This window comes from Panthera onca, chromosome B4 (assembly GCF_046562875.1).
Source record: "Panthera onca isolate mPanOnc1 chromosome B4, mPanOnc1 haplotype 2, whole genome shotgun sequence".
NCBI lineage: Eukaryota > Metazoa > Chordata > Mammalia > Carnivora > Felidae > Panthera > Panthera onca.
The window spans coordinates 29,907,041-29,924,591 of NC_138345.1; the positions used below are offsets into that span (position 1 = coordinate 29,907,041).

At 40.1% G+C, this 17,551-nt stretch overlaps 1 protein-coding gene across 6 annotated transcripts in view; it reads right to left on the reverse strand.

The window, feature by feature from the left end:
* NRP1 (neuropilin 1) overlaps positions 1 to 17,551 on the reverse strand; it is a 503,454-nt gene that overhangs the window by 56,737 nt on the left and 429,166 nt on the right. For all 6 annotated transcript variants that reach the window (XM_081796084.1, XM_060659006.3, XM_081796083.1 and 3 more), the window contains exons 6-7: positions 12,743 to 12,898; positions 9,781 to 9,947 (exon numbers count right to left, since the gene is read on the reverse strand). In XM_081796084.1, coding sequence (XP_081652210.1) covers positions 9,781 to 9,947; positions 12,743 to 12,898 — 323 coding nt within the window. The remainder of the gene's footprint in view (positions 1 to 9,780; positions 9,948 to 12,742; positions 12,899 to 17,551) is intronic.

The window sequence follows — 17,551 nt, forward strand, 5'->3', positions numbered from 1 at the left end:
TGAAAGCATAATGCATTTTATTACTATTGGGATTTATAGAGCATTTTTGATTTAATCTGCTTTCCTCTCTTTATCTGAACACAGAATTAAATGAAATTCGAAAGCTTCGGGGAGGGCAGTGGAAGTGGAGAAAGGAAATAAATATGAGTATCTGTCTCTCTTGTAGGTCAGCATCCCAAATTGTTATTGTGATGCTGATCAAAATTGCCTTTTTGATGCAGAGCTTTCAAATGGTGCATTAAATGAGAAATATAAGAGGGTCTGGAATGTCCATCTGTATCCAGGCTTTGGAATTTGCAGGGTGTACCTTTTCCATCTTTGGAGGAGGTTGTTGTGAACGTGCTAGGTAAGTTTTAAACTGTGGGTTGTTCCAATTCTGAAGAACACACATTTTTTGCTCCAGGGCTTTCAAATTACGATATGAAAGTTATTTAAAGCTTAGGAGTTCGTGTGTTACATTACACGCTGCATAAACGTAGCCATTGCTCCTAAATGCGAACATTAATGCACTCTGTAAAAGGTACAATTATTACCGCCGGGACAGAAATCAACAAACCCCACCAAAGGAATTTCTTAAAACTGCTATCATAAAATCTGTGCATGTTATGGATTTCATTAACATTTTACTCCCTGAGGATTCCCAATTGTATAATAACAGAAGTTCTTTAAATTTTAAATACCACAGACAGGAACAGCCTTTCACCCAAAACAGATGTGAAACCATCAACCTTGCCTTCTTATTGGTCCACAGATATGAAACTGGTTGGAATTGATAGCTCTTAATGTGTTGTTGTTTAGGTTACAAAATTGGAAACTTAATAGTATTTTTCCCATGAAAAGATAAGTTAATAAGCAATAGACAAGTTTTTCAAACACAGCTCCTTACTCTTGATTACCATGGAAGTGAAAACACACACACACACACACACACACACACACACACACACACACGTTTGATTTACATACTGCAAAAAAATTAAAATACATTGGCAAAGGTCAGTGACACATAATGTCCAGGTGTGGAGGGGCTCATTTCAGTCTTATTTTTCCTATATCTTGTCAACAATGACTTGTGATTTTATCCTTGTGTTTCCTTTTCATAATCCAATCCTTATCAGTGCATTTTGAGACCCAAGCTACAGTATTTTGAAATCACATCTGTATTTATTTAGCTAAAAACAGTTCACGTTTAAAAGCTAAAAATAGTGAAGCTTAAGATAAATAAACCAGGAGGTTTATGATGCTGTTTTCCTGCATAAGGTAAACAGATGCATCTGTATTTTTGGAAAACAAAAGAACTACGGTTCTATTCAAATGATTATCTATGATAAGCAATTGAAATGTGACAAAAAACAGCCAAGCAACCAGTTTACCTTTCCTTTGTGATCAACCTTATTAATGGTGATTACCCTTTTTATTTAAAAAATGACTTGATTAGGACTTGGGGCATCTTCTATACCGATGGTTTTCAATGGAGGGGGATTTTTGTCCCCAGTAGGACATTGTACAATACCTACAGACATTTTTGGCTGTCATAATTGAGGTGTGTGTGTGTGTGTTTGTGTGGTGTGTGTGTGTGTGTGTGTGTGTGTGTGTGTGTGTGTGTGTGTTACTGACTTCTAGTGGGTGGAGGCCAGAGGTACTGCTAGATATCTTACAATGCACAGATAGCCTCCACAATAAACAGTTATCTAATCTAGGGGAGCATGGGCAACTCAGTTGGTTAAGCATCCGACTTTGGCTCAGGTCATGATCTCACGGTTCATGAGTTCAAGCCCTGCATCGGGCTCTGTGCTCCAAGCCTGGAGCCTGCTTCGGATTCTGCCCCTCCCTGCTCATGCTCTTTCTCTCTCACCCTCTCTCTCTCTCTCTCTGTCTGTCAAAAATAAATAAACATTAAAAAAATTAAAGAATTATCTAATCTAAAACATCAGTATTGTTTAGACCAAGAAACTTTGGTCGGGACAGAGTCCAGTCATTGGCCAAAGGTAAAGCTTTGGCAATGACTGCTCAATTTGATAGACATCCTTTACCAATCAGTAACTAAGCAGGAATATGCTGGGACTTAAATGTGCTTACCTGGTCTTCATGATGTCACCTTTAAGAAGGACCCAAATTCATGTTTGCACAGTATTACAACTGAGTAGCAACAAAGAAGGGGCAGCAAGGATGCTAAGATTCTAGTCCAGGGTCTGGGTCATTAACTTGCTATGTGGTCTTGGAAATCACTTAACCTCTTAACTCAAGCAAAATAAGGAATTTAGATAAAATGATGTTTGCATCTGCTTTTAGCCTTATACTTAAAGCTGAGCTATCCTGGAAAGAAAACAATTCTCCTCTAGAATATAACTATGAATATTGGTTCCAAATAGACATAAAACAATTAAGAAACCAAAACCATAAACAAATGAAATGTGTGTGGTATGCAAATTAATCTATGTGAAGTGTAGTTCTACCTGAATAGTTGTGTTTTTTTTCAATATTGTCTTTCCAGCGATTTCATCATAAAAATCTAAGAGGTTTCTTTAAATGTCACACATTCTCTTTGGGGTGTGTTGACATGAAATACTAATTAGCAAAATCATTTGACTGATTTTTAAAACTGAATTAAGTGGTTGATTTGATCAAAACAGTTAAAATGATCTTGGTATTTTGTAGATGACAAAACAGTCAGGTAAAAATATCTTAAATAATTATGCCACACGTTTATTCCATGTTCCCCAAATCATAACCTCCTTTAATGCAGCAACAAGTTCTGACTTTAACCCATCCCTGTACATGTTTTCTGTAAGTATTTCCTTCAAATGACTTTCAACAACTTGAGAAAACAAGGTACAAGAGAAAGCAAAGGAAAAGTTCCTCCAGAGAGGAATTTTGGGAACAGAGACTTCCTGGGTGGAACCTAGTCAGAGAAAACAGCCCTGTGATAGGATGTAAAGCATTCATTTTATCAGGAAGTAGAGGTCCCTGCAGAAACAGGGTAAGATAATGAAAGACTTATCTTGGGGGAATTTTTTTTAAAGCAATTTTTCTCCCTTCCAGATCAATGTTTTAGCTAAAACAGCATATTAATATTAGTTGCACCACAGACACACACACACACACACACACACACACACACACACACACACACAGGCAGCACACCTGGGGAATAAACATTCAGTCAAACAGCTATATTTTCCCTAAATTTGCCAACACTATATTTTACATGTCTCATTCCACATTTGGGTAACCCAGTGAGCTATTTTTGTCAGTTCTCTAGTTACACATTTATAAAGGATCATTTTATTGCGATTTCAGCAATTTACTAATGATCTGAATGAGATAATGTACCCTCTAAAGTGTCTGGTTTATAAGCAGACCGTTTACAGTCAGGATAACGTGGCTCAATATATGTTCTGGACCAGTCAATTCAGCAAATGGAACCAATTATGAATACAGCATTACAGATTATAAACCTGCTAAAAACTAGCAATTGTATGAAAATGTCAAAAACTATTTCATCCACGATACCTGTTCCATACTCAACACATCATTATGAGAACAAAAGATTTTTCCAGAAAGTTTAGAAGAAAATTATACATGAAGCCTGTTAAAATAAATGATATTCTAAGGCTTTACGATAAATGATTTCAGTTTCTATCCTAATTTTGGGAGACAAGTAACTTTAAAGATAAAAACAAGGATTCCAAATAAATTCTTTTAACTGAATGAGGAGCACTAACTTTTCCCACCTAAGATTTCCTAAAAATGTGTAATAATTCCAGTCTCAGAGGGAATATTTCCAAGAATTCATGAGTTACTTCATTCCATTTGTTACTATTCCAATACAGGGCATCCAGCTGGCCCCTTCTTAGCTCCTGAAATCAAGCCCATGCCTTTAAATTGCCTTTTGTCTCCATTATCAGCAAGTCATAACTGTTAATTCCATGTTTTAATGATGACTGAGCCACTCTGGAAGTTGCTGGTAGCTCCAACTCACAGCCCTGGAGAGATGTTGGGAAGCCTTTGGGCAATAAGCCAGGAAGGACCTCCTGGCCTAGAGGAAAGACCCTTGGCCTGGGGATTATAGGAACTTGGCTATTTGAATGACTGTCTCTCCTCCAGGACCTGTGGGGCCTTACGACCTCACCGGACTTTGTGGTTTTCCTCTGTAGAGTCGGCGTGAGAGAATTGCTCAGTTTACTGCATTTGAGAATTTGAGAGTGTAAGGTGAAAAACTCACAGTTCGAATGGCCAAAGAGCTATGGAAAAGCCAGCTGCACGCTGGGCCTGGGTCAGGTCCAGCCACAAGTGGTGACTCACCAGCTGCTGTCTGCCTTCATGATCTCTCTGTGCCTACTGACTCCATTCTCACGTGTGAGAAAGGAAGTCCACTTCCATTGTGTAAGCCCGATTTTCCCCACAAGTTGCATCTTTTCTGCAAGTTGGGACTCATGAACCATTTAACTTCTTTGAGCCTCTGTTTTCTCACATGAAGTTGAGGATGTAAATCTTTGGCCTATTTAACTTACATTCTAAGACTAAACTGGGATGTGTACAAAAAGGTGCTTTAAAAAAGGAAAAGTAGGGAGCCTGGGTGGCTTAGTCGGTCGAGCAGCTGACTCTTGATTTCGGCTCACTTCAAGATCCCAGGGTCATGGGATCAAGCCCTGCGTCAGGCTCCACACTGAACATGGAGCCTGCTTCAGATTCTCTTTCTCTTTCCCTCTGCCCCTCTCTGCCACTTGCATTTTCTCTTTCTCTCTCTCTCAAAATAAAATAAAATTAAAGATAAATAAATAAAAGAAAAAAGAAAAAGTGCAATAGGAACATAAAGTTTTGTTGTTAGAGCGTGTCTTACAATTAATTTTATTATTTATTTATTTATTTATTTAAATTTTTGAGAGAAAGAATGAGAGTGCAAGTGGGGGGAGGGGCAGAGGGACAGAGAGAATCCCTAGCACGTTCCATGCCTAGAGCATAGCCCAACACAGTGCTTGATCTCAAAACCATGAGATCATGACCTGAGCCAAAATGAAGAGTCGGACGCTTAATCGACTGAGCCACCCAGCACCCCAATCTTATAACTAATTTTAAAATCCACAAAATAACCCTAAGGCCTGGCCTGATCAGTTTCACATGTTGAACATTAACAAGGGCATTTACTTTCTTTGACACTATGATTGTAAGTGAGTGAACACGACTGAGGGTGTGTGGTGTGTGGTATTATGGGTGTGTAATGACTCAGTTCAGATTACCTCCTTTCCACACTAAGGCCTTTTGTTGCTGATGTCTGCTTTCAAAGTTCCTTCAGTTAGAAAATGTGGAATATTATCTAACAGGAACATACATAAGGCAAAAGGAAAATATAGAATCAAGCCTCCTCATAAAGTTAGTGCTAGCTCCTCTCTTCTGGAACTTTCCTTCTCCTCATTCCTCAGAATGAACATCTGTACTAGTAAATAGAGAGAGGTAGTGGAGAGAGAAGACGATTTTGCTCTGGGGGCTCGGTGATATATTCTCAGAGCTACAGAGTATCTTTGTGGAGGCTTCTTTCTTCTGTGTGATTAATCCATAAAAGGGCTGATTTACCAAACCAAACAGGATGGGGTTTAGGAGCCAGCGCTTTCACTTTCTGCTTCTCTGGGATAAGTGACAGCATAAATAATCTAGTACCCAAAAATTTTCCCACAAAAGACAATGCCCCCAAATTTGGAGAAGAGTGGAGTTTCAGCCTGAGTCGGTTTATCAAGCAATTCTATTTCTAAACTCACTGGAGGGTGTGGTAATCGATTAGTCCCTGGTGCCATTTTATTTCTTCGGATCAACAAAGGTCATATCCCATCTAGGCATTATATCTCTTGCCTTTTTTCCCCCTCGTCTCCTGGCATTTTAATCAGGGAAAAGTCACAGTTGTTTTGAGGAGAGCGCTCCCAAGAGCTTTAATTAAAGCGAGAAGGATAAATCTGTTTACAGTGTGGTGAACACTATCATTAATAAAACATTGAAATAATTAACGAATTAAATTCTGCTTTGTGTGTGAATGACTACACTTAGGATCCATGAGAACACGTTTCCGGAGCAGACAGTATGCTACGCACTTAGTATGCACAGAGGAGAAGAAAGCCCAAGACTGCATTTCTCTGAGATTCACAGTATCATGAACTGCGACAGCTTGAATGGAGAAGGCTACCATACCTTTATTTTACAGGGAAAGAAATTCAGCTTCAATGAGGTTAATGGCTTGGGCTCTGATGATATGCTTGAAAATTAAGAATTTTTATAACACCACTGATATACGGAGTCTTTACTTTGAATCCTTTATTGTTTAACCAGAAACAAAAGGAAGAAAAAGACTAAATGAATAATAAGATAAGCAGCTCCAAGAAACAGGACAGAGTGGAATACTCTGAAAAACATGGGCAAATTTCAAAGTGTGATTAAACTCTGCTGTTGACCATTAGGAGGTTTTAGCTGCTCAGGATATGAAGTGGCCTTTTGAGCAGGATGTGACCATGTGCAAAGCTCCGAGTGGGGACTTCCCTTATGCCCCTTCCCACTAAATTGCCTCTTGACTTGTTTTTAAGCTTTCTGGCAGACAACAGATCTCACAGGAAGCACCAATGTAGACGTTCATACCCACGGTTAACGACGCATTGTTTTTTTTATGTCACTCAGTAATTTCCTAGAGAAAACAATGGCAACCAAAGACTGTTCCTGTCTTGAAGGAAAGTCAGCTTCCAACACTGTCTTATTAATTTAACACATGCAAGTGTTTGTTCTTGTTGCTACAGCAACATGTTTTGTGGGGGTATATCTCATGCAAAATGTGAAAAAGCAGAAAAAGAAAACAAATACCAACCGCATACTGATGTGCATATAAATAGAAATGTCTGTGCGCTAATGCTCCTGTGATTGGAGGTATGCGCCTCTTGCCCTCAGCCTCAATTATGCTTTACTTGGTGGTTAATGTAAAACATCTACCCAATGAAAACAACAAGCCAACCACTTCCAAGGAGTTTCAGAAAAGCTGGAAACATACAAAATTATTCATAATTAGGTGATGGGTGAATGATAAGAGCTCCCATCATGAGGGAAAAGATACAACAAACATGTAAATGAGTCCAGTGAGCTCAAGAAGGAGCGAAAGATAATCTTACCTCAAGGTGAACTGATGCTGAGTCTCTCTGATATTCATTGTCCATAGGGATGGAGGCATAAGGGCATTGAATGCTAGATTTAGAAAGAGTAAGCACCCAACTCATCTCCGTGTGTCCTCTCACAAGGAAAGGCATGAAGGGAATTATGTCCCAAGATATACCTGAATTCATATGAAAGGTAACAAATGATAAAGACAGAGGAGACTGAAGTGTAAAGAAGCAGGTGTTGGGAGTTTGGCAGACCCTGATTCCAAACCCAGTCATTCACTGTGATCTTGGGCATTTACTAATCTCTCAGAACCTCAGGGTCCTCCTTTGTAAAATGAGGATAATAGCACCTCCTTCACAGGATTACTGTGAGGATGAAATACAAATATGTCAAGTACTCAGCAGAAGTGGGGCCCCATAGTAAACCCTCAATAAATGGTAACTATTCTACGAATGGCACAATTGTCATTCATGCTGTTCACCAAATTTCTAGCTCTCCTCCATCCAGCATGAAGTGAATTGCTACCCCTCAGAAGCTAAGTGTGGCCATGGGATGTGCTTTGGCAATGAAAATGGGTGAAAGCGCTCTTTGAGGGGACCATAAGAGTTAGCACAATGGCTGTGCTCTCTTTTTCCCTTTGCTTGCTTGGTGACCAGCAATATTTGAGATGACAGCTGTCCCCTCTGTCCAGGTCCTGGTGTTAGAAGATGTGGAACAGGGGCGCCTGGGTGGCGCAGTCGGTTAAGCGTCGGACTTCAGCCAGGTCACGATCTCGCGGTCCGTGAGTTCGAGCCCTGCGTCAGGCTCTGGGCTGATGGCTCGGAGCCTGGAGCCTGTTTCCGATTCTGTGTCTCCCTCTCTCTCTGCCCCTCCCCCGTTCATGCTCTGTCTCTCTCTGTCTCAAAAATAAATAAAAAACGTTGAAAAAAAAATTTAAAAAAAAGAAGATGTGGAACAGACCCCCAGCTGACCGATGGAGAGTAGCTTGAGTAATAAGTAAACCTTGTTTGAGAGATTTTGGTTACGTAGCTTCTCCTAACCATTGCTTTCTATGCTTTGATAGAAAGAGTCGGACCATTTCAGATTTTTTTTTCCTTTTGCCTAGCTCCTGAGAAGGATGTAAATCCTGTCTTGTTGACAAATGCTTTGTGAGAGCCCATCTTGTCTCAATGTTTCTACTGACACAGAATTGTCTTGCACAGAAGAATTGCTACAGTTGCAATTTCAGAAGTCTTGCAAGCCCAACACTGTCCCTAAATTATTGAGCACTCTCCACATTACCAAGAATAGGACCACGTTACCATGCAAACATGCTTAGCACTGCAAAATGCAAGCTTTCCTCTGGAGACACGTCTGTCAATCATACTGAACTGCCTGTTGGTTTGGGGATGTGAAAAAACAAGTTACCAAGAGCTATTTTGACATAGGCAAATTCATTTAACTTCTGACTTAATCTAGAGCTGGATTCAGCAATCCTTAGGTAAAAATCTCATCTTTTCTCACCGTCTACACATTTCTCAGTGTTATCATTTAGAGGTTAGCAGGAGTTCAGTCTCCTGTAATAGGCCATTTCACTTTAAGTGTATGTTAAACTAATATTGACCTTTACAAAGTAAAACAAAATCTGGGATTTGTGCTCAAAAGACTGAAACAGCAATGAATATAGAAAGTAGGGGATTAATCATCTTGCTTTTTTTCTTGCTTAGAAACTCTCTCTGGGAATTAGTCATTTTTATATATCTTGCAATGTATGTAAGACAAGCTTTGCCTACTCTATGAAAATTAAGCCTGTATCCTTCAGCAAATAACTTTGTATAATTTGCCCACAGTTTAACCCACACAGCCAGATACCCAATGTTTCATTTGACAGTGGGTGAAAAACTCAAGAACATGAGCATCAGGTCTTGAGTGGGCGTATCCAGACATCAAGGTTGGCCAGGCTTAGGTATTAGGATTGGTGCCAGGGATGAGTTGGGGCAAGGGAGTCATGGTGCAGAAGAGGAGAGTCTGTCAGGGATGTAAGGGTAATGGTAAGGAAGGGGGTATCAGGGCAAAGGGAGGGAAGCAGAAGCAACGTCATAATAAGGATACAAATGTGTCCATTTCAGACATACATGTGTATATACACAGCCCACAAAGACCAGTGCCCTTGATCTGCTCCCACTGCTTTCTTGGGCATGTGCTATGTACACTTGTATGGAAAAGCAAACCTCAGCTCCTTTCTTTCCTTCTTCTACTCTGAACAAATAAGAAGCCTTGTACTTTGATATAACTATTTCATGCAAGTCTACTGGTTGAGCCAATATATTTCATCAAGGAAATAAAAATCTGTTGAAGGAGGAAGTATATGAATATAAAATGTGTAGTTGTTAGAAAAAAATCAGATCTTTTAGTTGTTACCAAAGTGAGACAACTGGGCATTCTCTGAAGAGTTAAACAAAAAAAAAAAAAAGAATTTTAAGGACATCAACCAGGCCTGCTTTTCTTAGACTGCAGTGACCTGATGGTTCTGCAGGGTGATGCCACTTGGTGCCCATTCCTTTTGTCTTCTCACCTGCAGGCATCAGGCATTGCACTGCTTTTTTTCAACACCTTTTCTAGATGACCAAAATCTTCCACCCTAAAGATGCCACATCGCCTGCTACATACCTGTATCCACTCTCTGTAGGAATCTTCTCCGGGAGTCCACCCATTCTCAGGGTAGTTGAGGCGAGAGCGTTCTGCAGACCAGTTAGTGCTATACTGGGAAGAAGCTGTGATTTGGTCAGAATGAATCTCCCCTGATTCCATGCCCAGAGCTTCCATACATTTGAAATCTAGAGGGGAAAAAATGGCCCAAAGTCATGAAAACATAGGGGACCTGAAAGGCAGATTTCTTTTTATAATCTGGCAAACTAAAACATTCATGTTGACATTCACACAAAATCTTACAGAAGATGACAGTGGGGGACTTATTGAGATGTGGTACTGATACGTGGGAATAAATTCATGGCAGTAATTTTTAAAAACAGGGTTCTGAAGATCTTGTAGTGGATTAATTATTTTCCTAACTGGACCTAGGTTGACAGAAATACTATTAGAAATCTATTAGGGGGTGCTTGGGTGGCTCAGTCAGTTGAGGGTCCCGACTCTTGGTTTTGGCTCAGCTCATGATCTCATGGTTCATGAGTTTAAGCCCCACATCAGACTGTGCTGGCAGTGCAGACCTTGCTTGCAGTTCTGTCTCTGCCCCTCCCCCCACTTGCTCTGACTCTGTTGTTCTCAAAATAAATAAATATACTTTAAAAAAATTACTAGGAAATGATGGCACTTTTGATTTATTTTCAAAGTTCATACGAGTACACACCAAAAGTTTTAGTATTTTCTCTAAGATCCAGTAAAAGTGAAAAAAGATTCTATGTCTGTTTATAATCCATATTTGGTGAATAGTAGACCTTAATTCTCTGTCTTTCAGATTTCTTTGTAGTTGGCACCTGGGCCACTTCTCCCTGATTCCCTTTGTTCTCATGCCTCCTGCCCTGGCCTTGTCATGATTATTAACATCATTAGTTTATATTATTAAAACACGAGAGTATCCATCAGAAGTAAACCACAGTATCATATGGTCCCAAGGAGGACCACAGTTTTACAACATAAAATGATAATGCTCACAATGATGACTATGAATCATGAAAGCATGTATTCCATTAGGCCTCATATACTCAGTGAAACAATGAAATATGACATTGATATGAAATATGACATAGAGAAATAAATAATCAACTTTAAGAAATGTGAATCTAAAAGTACTAACATGGGGAAAAAAAGCTTTAGAGATTAAGGATTCTCAATCATCAAGAAAAATGCCAACTAACCAAACTTGCACATTTTCTGAATTTTCTATCATAATAGATGAAGTTTTATGGCATAGAAGGTTTTCTTTCACTGGTTTCATACTTTTAAGCTTAGATTTGTATTTGTAATATAGAAATATTTATAGGGGTGCCTGGGTGGCTCAGCTGGTTGAACATCCACCTCTAGATTTCAGCTCAGGTCATGATCTCATGGTTCATGGGATCCAGTCCTGTGTCGCGCTCTGTGCTGACAGCGTGGAATCTGCTTGGGCTTCTCTCTCTCTCTACTTCTGTCTGCCTCTCCCCCATGTTCTCTCTCTCTCTCTCTCTCCCTTTCTCTCTCTCTCTCTCTATCTCTCTCAATAAACATTTACAAATATTTATAGACACAAACATATATAAATTAATTAATCAAATTAAGCACAAATAAGATCTTGAAATTTAATTGGCCTTTTCATTTTCCAGTAAGATCTGGTAGAAAAGATGTTAGCAGGGGCGCCTGGGTGGCTTGGTCGGTTAAGCGTCCGACTTCGGCTCAGGTCATGATCTCACGGTCCGTGAGTTCGAGCCCCGCGTCGGGCTCTGTGCTGACAGCTCAGAGCCTGGAGCCTGTTTCAGATTCTGTGTCTCCCTCTCTCTCTGCTCCTCCCCTGTTCATGCTCTGTCTCTCTCTGTCTCAAAAATGAATAAACGTTAAAAAAAAAAAAATTAAAAAAAGAAAAGATGTTAGCATATCTATGGGGCACCTGGGTGACTCAGTTGGTTAAGTGTCTGACTTTGGCTTGGGCCATGATCTCATCATTCGTGAGTTTGAGCCCCGCATCAGGCTCTGTGCTGACAGTTCAGAGCCTTGAGCCTGCTTCAGATGCTGTCTCCCTCTGCCCTTCTCCTGCTCACGCTCTGTTGGTCTGTCTCTCTCAAAGATAAATAAAGCTTAAAAAAAAAAAAAAAAGAGTGGGATGCCCAACCAGCTGAGCCACCCAGGGCACCCATGTGACAAATATTAAAAAAAGAAAAAAAAAAGATACTAGTATATCTGCAGGAAAGGTCTCCGAACAGCCCCTGTCCTCTTCCCTATGTTACTTTACAACCTGGCAGCTAGACCTGATGAAATACACAATTTATTCATTGTTCTTTCTGGTGTTTTCCTTGGGCCCTTAAAAGAGCTGGACACCACATAAACTTTGAAGAAGGGTTGAGTTAGTTGAGCATTTTAATAAGATGTGAAACATAGTACTTCCTCTTTCTTTTGTGGAAAGCTATAACCGAAATTAAAACATGCTTCTTTTACATGAATATCCGCTTTTATTCACCTAAAAACAAAAAAACAAATGGCTTCCATTGGTGTCTTCACAAACCAATCCACCAGGTGTCATCTATTCTGTAAGACTGCCTTGTCAATAAACTATGGCGGATTTGTTCCTATCCCTTGTGATCAATGCCTGTCCTTTTATGATTCTCAGCCCAGTACACATTCAAGGGTGCCAGATAGGGTCTGGCTATAGTTCGTTGTTTCAGGACACTGTTTTGCCATTTCCCACTTTCTCCCATAATTTCAGAGGCTCACAAGCAGCCTTCTCATCCACAATTTCCTTAAGAAAGCACACCAAACAGTTCTTCCTATTGATATCCATAAAAACCATTTAAAAGAGAAAAATAAATATTTGACATTCCAATTCACAAACCATTTCTTTAGTGTTTCATGTGGCCACAGATGTGTGAGGAGGAATAACATGGAGTGTTTACCACAGGGCTTTGCAGGGTGAATAAATACTGACCTTCTGAGACACTACTCTGCAAAACACTGTAGTTTGCTGAGAAGCCTTCTTTTGCGATTGCACTGTCAGTATAAAAAACCATGGAGAGAATGCCCGAGGAGGAACGGATTCGACCTGGTGTCTTCTGTCCACAGTAACGCCCGATGTGAGGACCAACTAGAAAGGGAGAAATGCAGAGAACATTAAAGTATCTTTTGTTCCACCGCAGATGCAAGAATAACCATTTGCAAACATGGGTCCTGGCAGAACCCAGAAGTGTTTTCTTACCCAAAGCAAGTCTTCCCTGGTTAATTGGTTCACTGTGAACATATTGGATCAGGTTTGTGGAGAGGGATTTAAAGTGTGCTTAGAAGGGCAATAACAGGCATATAACCTCATTCCCCACTGAGCAGGATTGTTTTCAGGAACAGAATCAAAATGCTTGCTTCATCTGCAGTGAATGAGATTTGGGCTGTCAAGTGTCACCTTGACATTCATCTCCAGGACCAAACTGCACACACTGCCCAGTGCTGAAAGATTCCAGCTAGGCTGTGATCACCAAGGGTTCTGGAAGCTGCCTTACTCACTTTCCCCACCCTATGAGGAGATCCAGGGAACTGGTCCCGGATGCAACCAGACCAGTGCCAGGAATCTGATTCAACATTGAGTAACCCCAATTTCCTTCTTCATTCCATCTTTTAGTTCTGGAGCCTTATTATGATGAACATCACAGACAGGGCTCTATCTAATGGATAATTTATAATTGTAACAATTAAAAAAAATTAGAAGCTACAGACACCAATAATTTATACGTAATAATAAGTTGTAAACAAAATGAAAAGAAAATGCATCTGACTTTTCTCTGTTTTTTTTCTCTCCCAAACTTAAGAGACATGACCACATTGCACTTAGGTCCTGTGGCTAAAAGATGGCCCAAAGGAGCCATTTGACTGTGCATATCAGGAAAAAAAGTAGTACCTGGGGCAGTGAAAAATTGGGAACACTGATTAATTTGTGATATGTCAAACTGCAACTGGGCTTAAACTGGCCACCCCTTTGTTGAAGTGCTTTTAGATAAACCTTGGCAGTTAGTAATTGCAACTTGCCACATAGATAGTGCACAAGCCCTCTGGGCTTGGAGAATCTCTCCAATTCCCTGTCCAGATCATCAGCAAGGAAAAAAAAAATCCCCTTTTCTCTAGTTTTTTTTTTTTTTTTTTTTTTTTTTCCATTGCACATATGGTAAAAACATAGCAGATGGTTTGGGCTTAGAAGGACAATCTGGTGTGGACCATTTTCCCCTCCAAGAAATCCATGGTTCTCTGCATTTCAACTAAGAGTTATTGCTTTGTTCAAGGAAGCACAGTGGGTGGACCCCTCTCTGGAAGGATGGGCCTACAGAAGGGACTTGGTGCGCCAAGGCCCGTGTGTGGAGCTTGGATGCAGAAAGCAGCTGATGAAGACTAGAAGCAGGTTCCAATGTGATTGGAAAAGTGAGTCTCATAAGAACTGATCTCCCTGGAGCCTCACCTACCCACTGAGTTCCTAGTAGGCAGCTGGCCAGTCCAAGCACCCTGCTTTTCGGAGTGCTCAGATCCTTGGCTGACAGGTTTTCAGCTCTTGGCTGGCCCTCTTAAAACAAAGCAAACCTAAAACTACAACTAAACCAAAGTGTTTCCACATTCGAGTTAGTGAAAAATGGTTACTTCGAATATCTGATAACTTCTCCATGCATTCATAGTAATTGATGTGATTGAATTTAAAGAGTTTTCTCTACTGTAACTCCTCATTCTCCAGCAACCAACCATTGTGTGTGTGTGTGTGTGTGTGTGTGTGTGTGTGTGTGTGTGTAGCCTGCTTTATTATGAAGAAAACAAGGACCCTGGCCCATTAGGGGAATTGATACAGATTATCTACAGGGCATGCCATGGTCATGAACAGGGACTCTGTTATGGGAAGAAAATGTTCTATCAGGTTTCCCAGTTGGCAGAAGAGAGCATCTCAGGAGATGAAACTCGCAGTTTTGTTTCTCTTGAGCTTTAATCTGAGCCTCAGCTTCTTCTACAAGTGCTAGTCCTTTGGCAGATTTTCATCATTCTGAATGAATTCAACACTTTTTTCTTCCCTATGGAGCACAAAGTTGCCCATGACATATGCATGAAAACACCGAGCTAGAGCCATAAACTCCGGTCTTTCCTTTCCTTGAAAAGAATCCCATTTCTGATTTACAATCTTAATGAGAGGCCTAGAGTCCATTCATAGGTTCTCACTTTTTCCCCTCATTTAAATTCCATTATTGTGGTTTCATAACTTTCTTTTTCTTTAGCTTGTGGGCAAACATTTACAGCCTTAGTCCTTGGAGCCGGTCTCTGATCACCACAGCCATTGACCCGCCAAGAATACAAGTGCACAAGGGAAGCCACACTCAACCCCTTAAGCTCTGGCTGCAGATTCTCCACCCTCCCCCCACCACTCCATTCCTCTGGGGAGCGGGGAGGGGGAGTCTCTTTGAAAGAGCAAACAGAAGAGAACTTGTCTAATGCAGACTCATAATTTAGAGAGTCTCCATGACTCACTGGTTTATAATGTTTAAGACATGCCGGGTAAATCTGCCTTCTGTCCTTTAGAACCTTGCCCCCGGATAGCAGTGTGCAACTCTCTTTAGGAGCCCTCAAGATATGAGAGTGAAAAGGCTTTTTCGACTATAAGACAAAGAAGTATTGAATTTTCCTGAACAACAGCAAGAACTTAGCCTAGCAAGCTAATGCAATATTGATCTGAGCAAGAGTGGGCACAGTACTTATCTATCTCATGCATGTGCTCATTTGTGTATTTACATGAACACAGCTATTGGATTTCCTCTTTCCGTTAGGCCAAGGAGATGAATGGAAACCCACAAAAACAGAAGTGGAACTCAGCAATTGTATTACTGAAGAATTTAAGTAAGCAATATGTGCTAAACAATCTCTTGGGGGGACAGTAGGTGCATAGTGACCATATCTTTCCAGGTGTGAAGGCAATAAAGTATTTGTGCTATTTAAAATATATAACTGCAACTGGGAATGGCATTACCCTGTTATTTGTATTTTTCCATTAATTTCTCCAATAATTAATCTCTCCAATCTCTCACCTCAGAATGAGACAGTTTGGTCTCCTGTTCCCTTTCTATGGTGGGGGGCAAAAAAATAAAGGCAGCAATCTGCTATAAAGACAGACTTTCAAAAGGAGGCATTCTGAATAACTAAACAAAAAAGGTAATCACTTCGAAAAAGTACAAAATAGACCAGGTATTCTTTTCCTACAATAATAAACTTTTTGTTGGAGAATATCTGGACTTGGCAACTTTTCCCCAGAAAAAAAAAAATTGCACATTTATGTCATTTACATTTTGGAATGTTTATAATTTTATGTTTATATCATTTCTATTTTAGAAGTTTAATTTAATTTTATTTTTTATTTTTAAATGTTTTTATTTGTTTTTAAGAGAGACAGACAGCATATGAGCGGGGGAGGGGCAGAGAGAGAGAGGGAAACACAGAATCCAAAGCGGGCTCCAGGCTCTGAGCTGTCAGCACAGAGCCCAGTGCAGGGCTTGAACCCACGGACTGTGAGACCATGACCTGAGCTGAAGTTGGACGTTTAACCCACTGAGCCACCCAGGCGCCCCAGAAGTTAATTTTAATATAAACAGTAAGTCAATAAAATCGAAACAGAGCTCAATCTAGCGTTCATGAAACTTACTCCTCAAATAGTTGATAGTTTTTGGAATGTAGGTAACGACAGCAGCTAAAGCCTGGGGGGAGAGTTGACTTCATGTGTGCCCATGTGGTGTGAGCTAAGCATTCGTGTTTGGCTCCAGAATTCAGCACAAACATTTGCAATATCCACCAGGGCCGGGCAGTGTGCTCAGCTCATGGCTCACAAACCATATGTAAACTTCCACCAATTACTACAGAGTCGCTACTTCTGAATCCATGGAGCTTAAGGAGTGATAGACAGAGATGTGTGATTCACAACAATGCATACCTCGACCTGAGTTTGGGAGTAAACTGCTTTTCTTCAAAGTCAATCCTATTCAATGGGTAGCTTTCAATTACATAGTCACCTAATTCAATGTGTATGATAAAAGGCAACATAAAATCACTTGATGGTTAAAAGCCTTCAGCGCCTTCTGGTTGTTGTTTTTGGAAGGGATATCAAAGAGTAAAAGCAATTTTGCTGGCAAGGGACTGTATGTGTTGAACTACTATAACAAAAATGTTTCTAGTGCCACTGACAAACCCAGGAGGGGAAGTCTGTCATTTTTGCCTAAAAAGGAGAGAGCTGTTATGCTGGTGTAGGCTGGACAAGGCTAGGTAAATTTTAACAAATATACAAACACAGTTTCCATATTCCAAGGCCAGTTTTCTCTGGGAATAAGTCAAGTGCACCGTAGTTTAAAACATTAGTGAATTGCAAGGCTGATAACTCTTATTGTTAATTGTTCCTCGCTTCAACTCAGTGATTTTCTAGAGCCAGAAAATTACTACTTTGAAAAACCCTTGACACTAATAACAATGTGCTTCTTTCTGAAAGTATTCTAAATAAGTTGGTTGATTGGACCTCCTTTTCAAATGTCAATTTAAATGTAAGTTCTAGAATGGAAGGCTGCAAATTTGGGTTGTGAACAAATAAACCCATTATTAAATGTTCCAACTATTATTACAATACTGTTATAATATTGTTTTCCTAATTATCAGATTGAATACTTAGAAATCAATCAGCACTCTGTTTGGGCAAATCTCATTACTTAATGAAGAGTTTCGATAAGATCATCATAACCCTATTTAT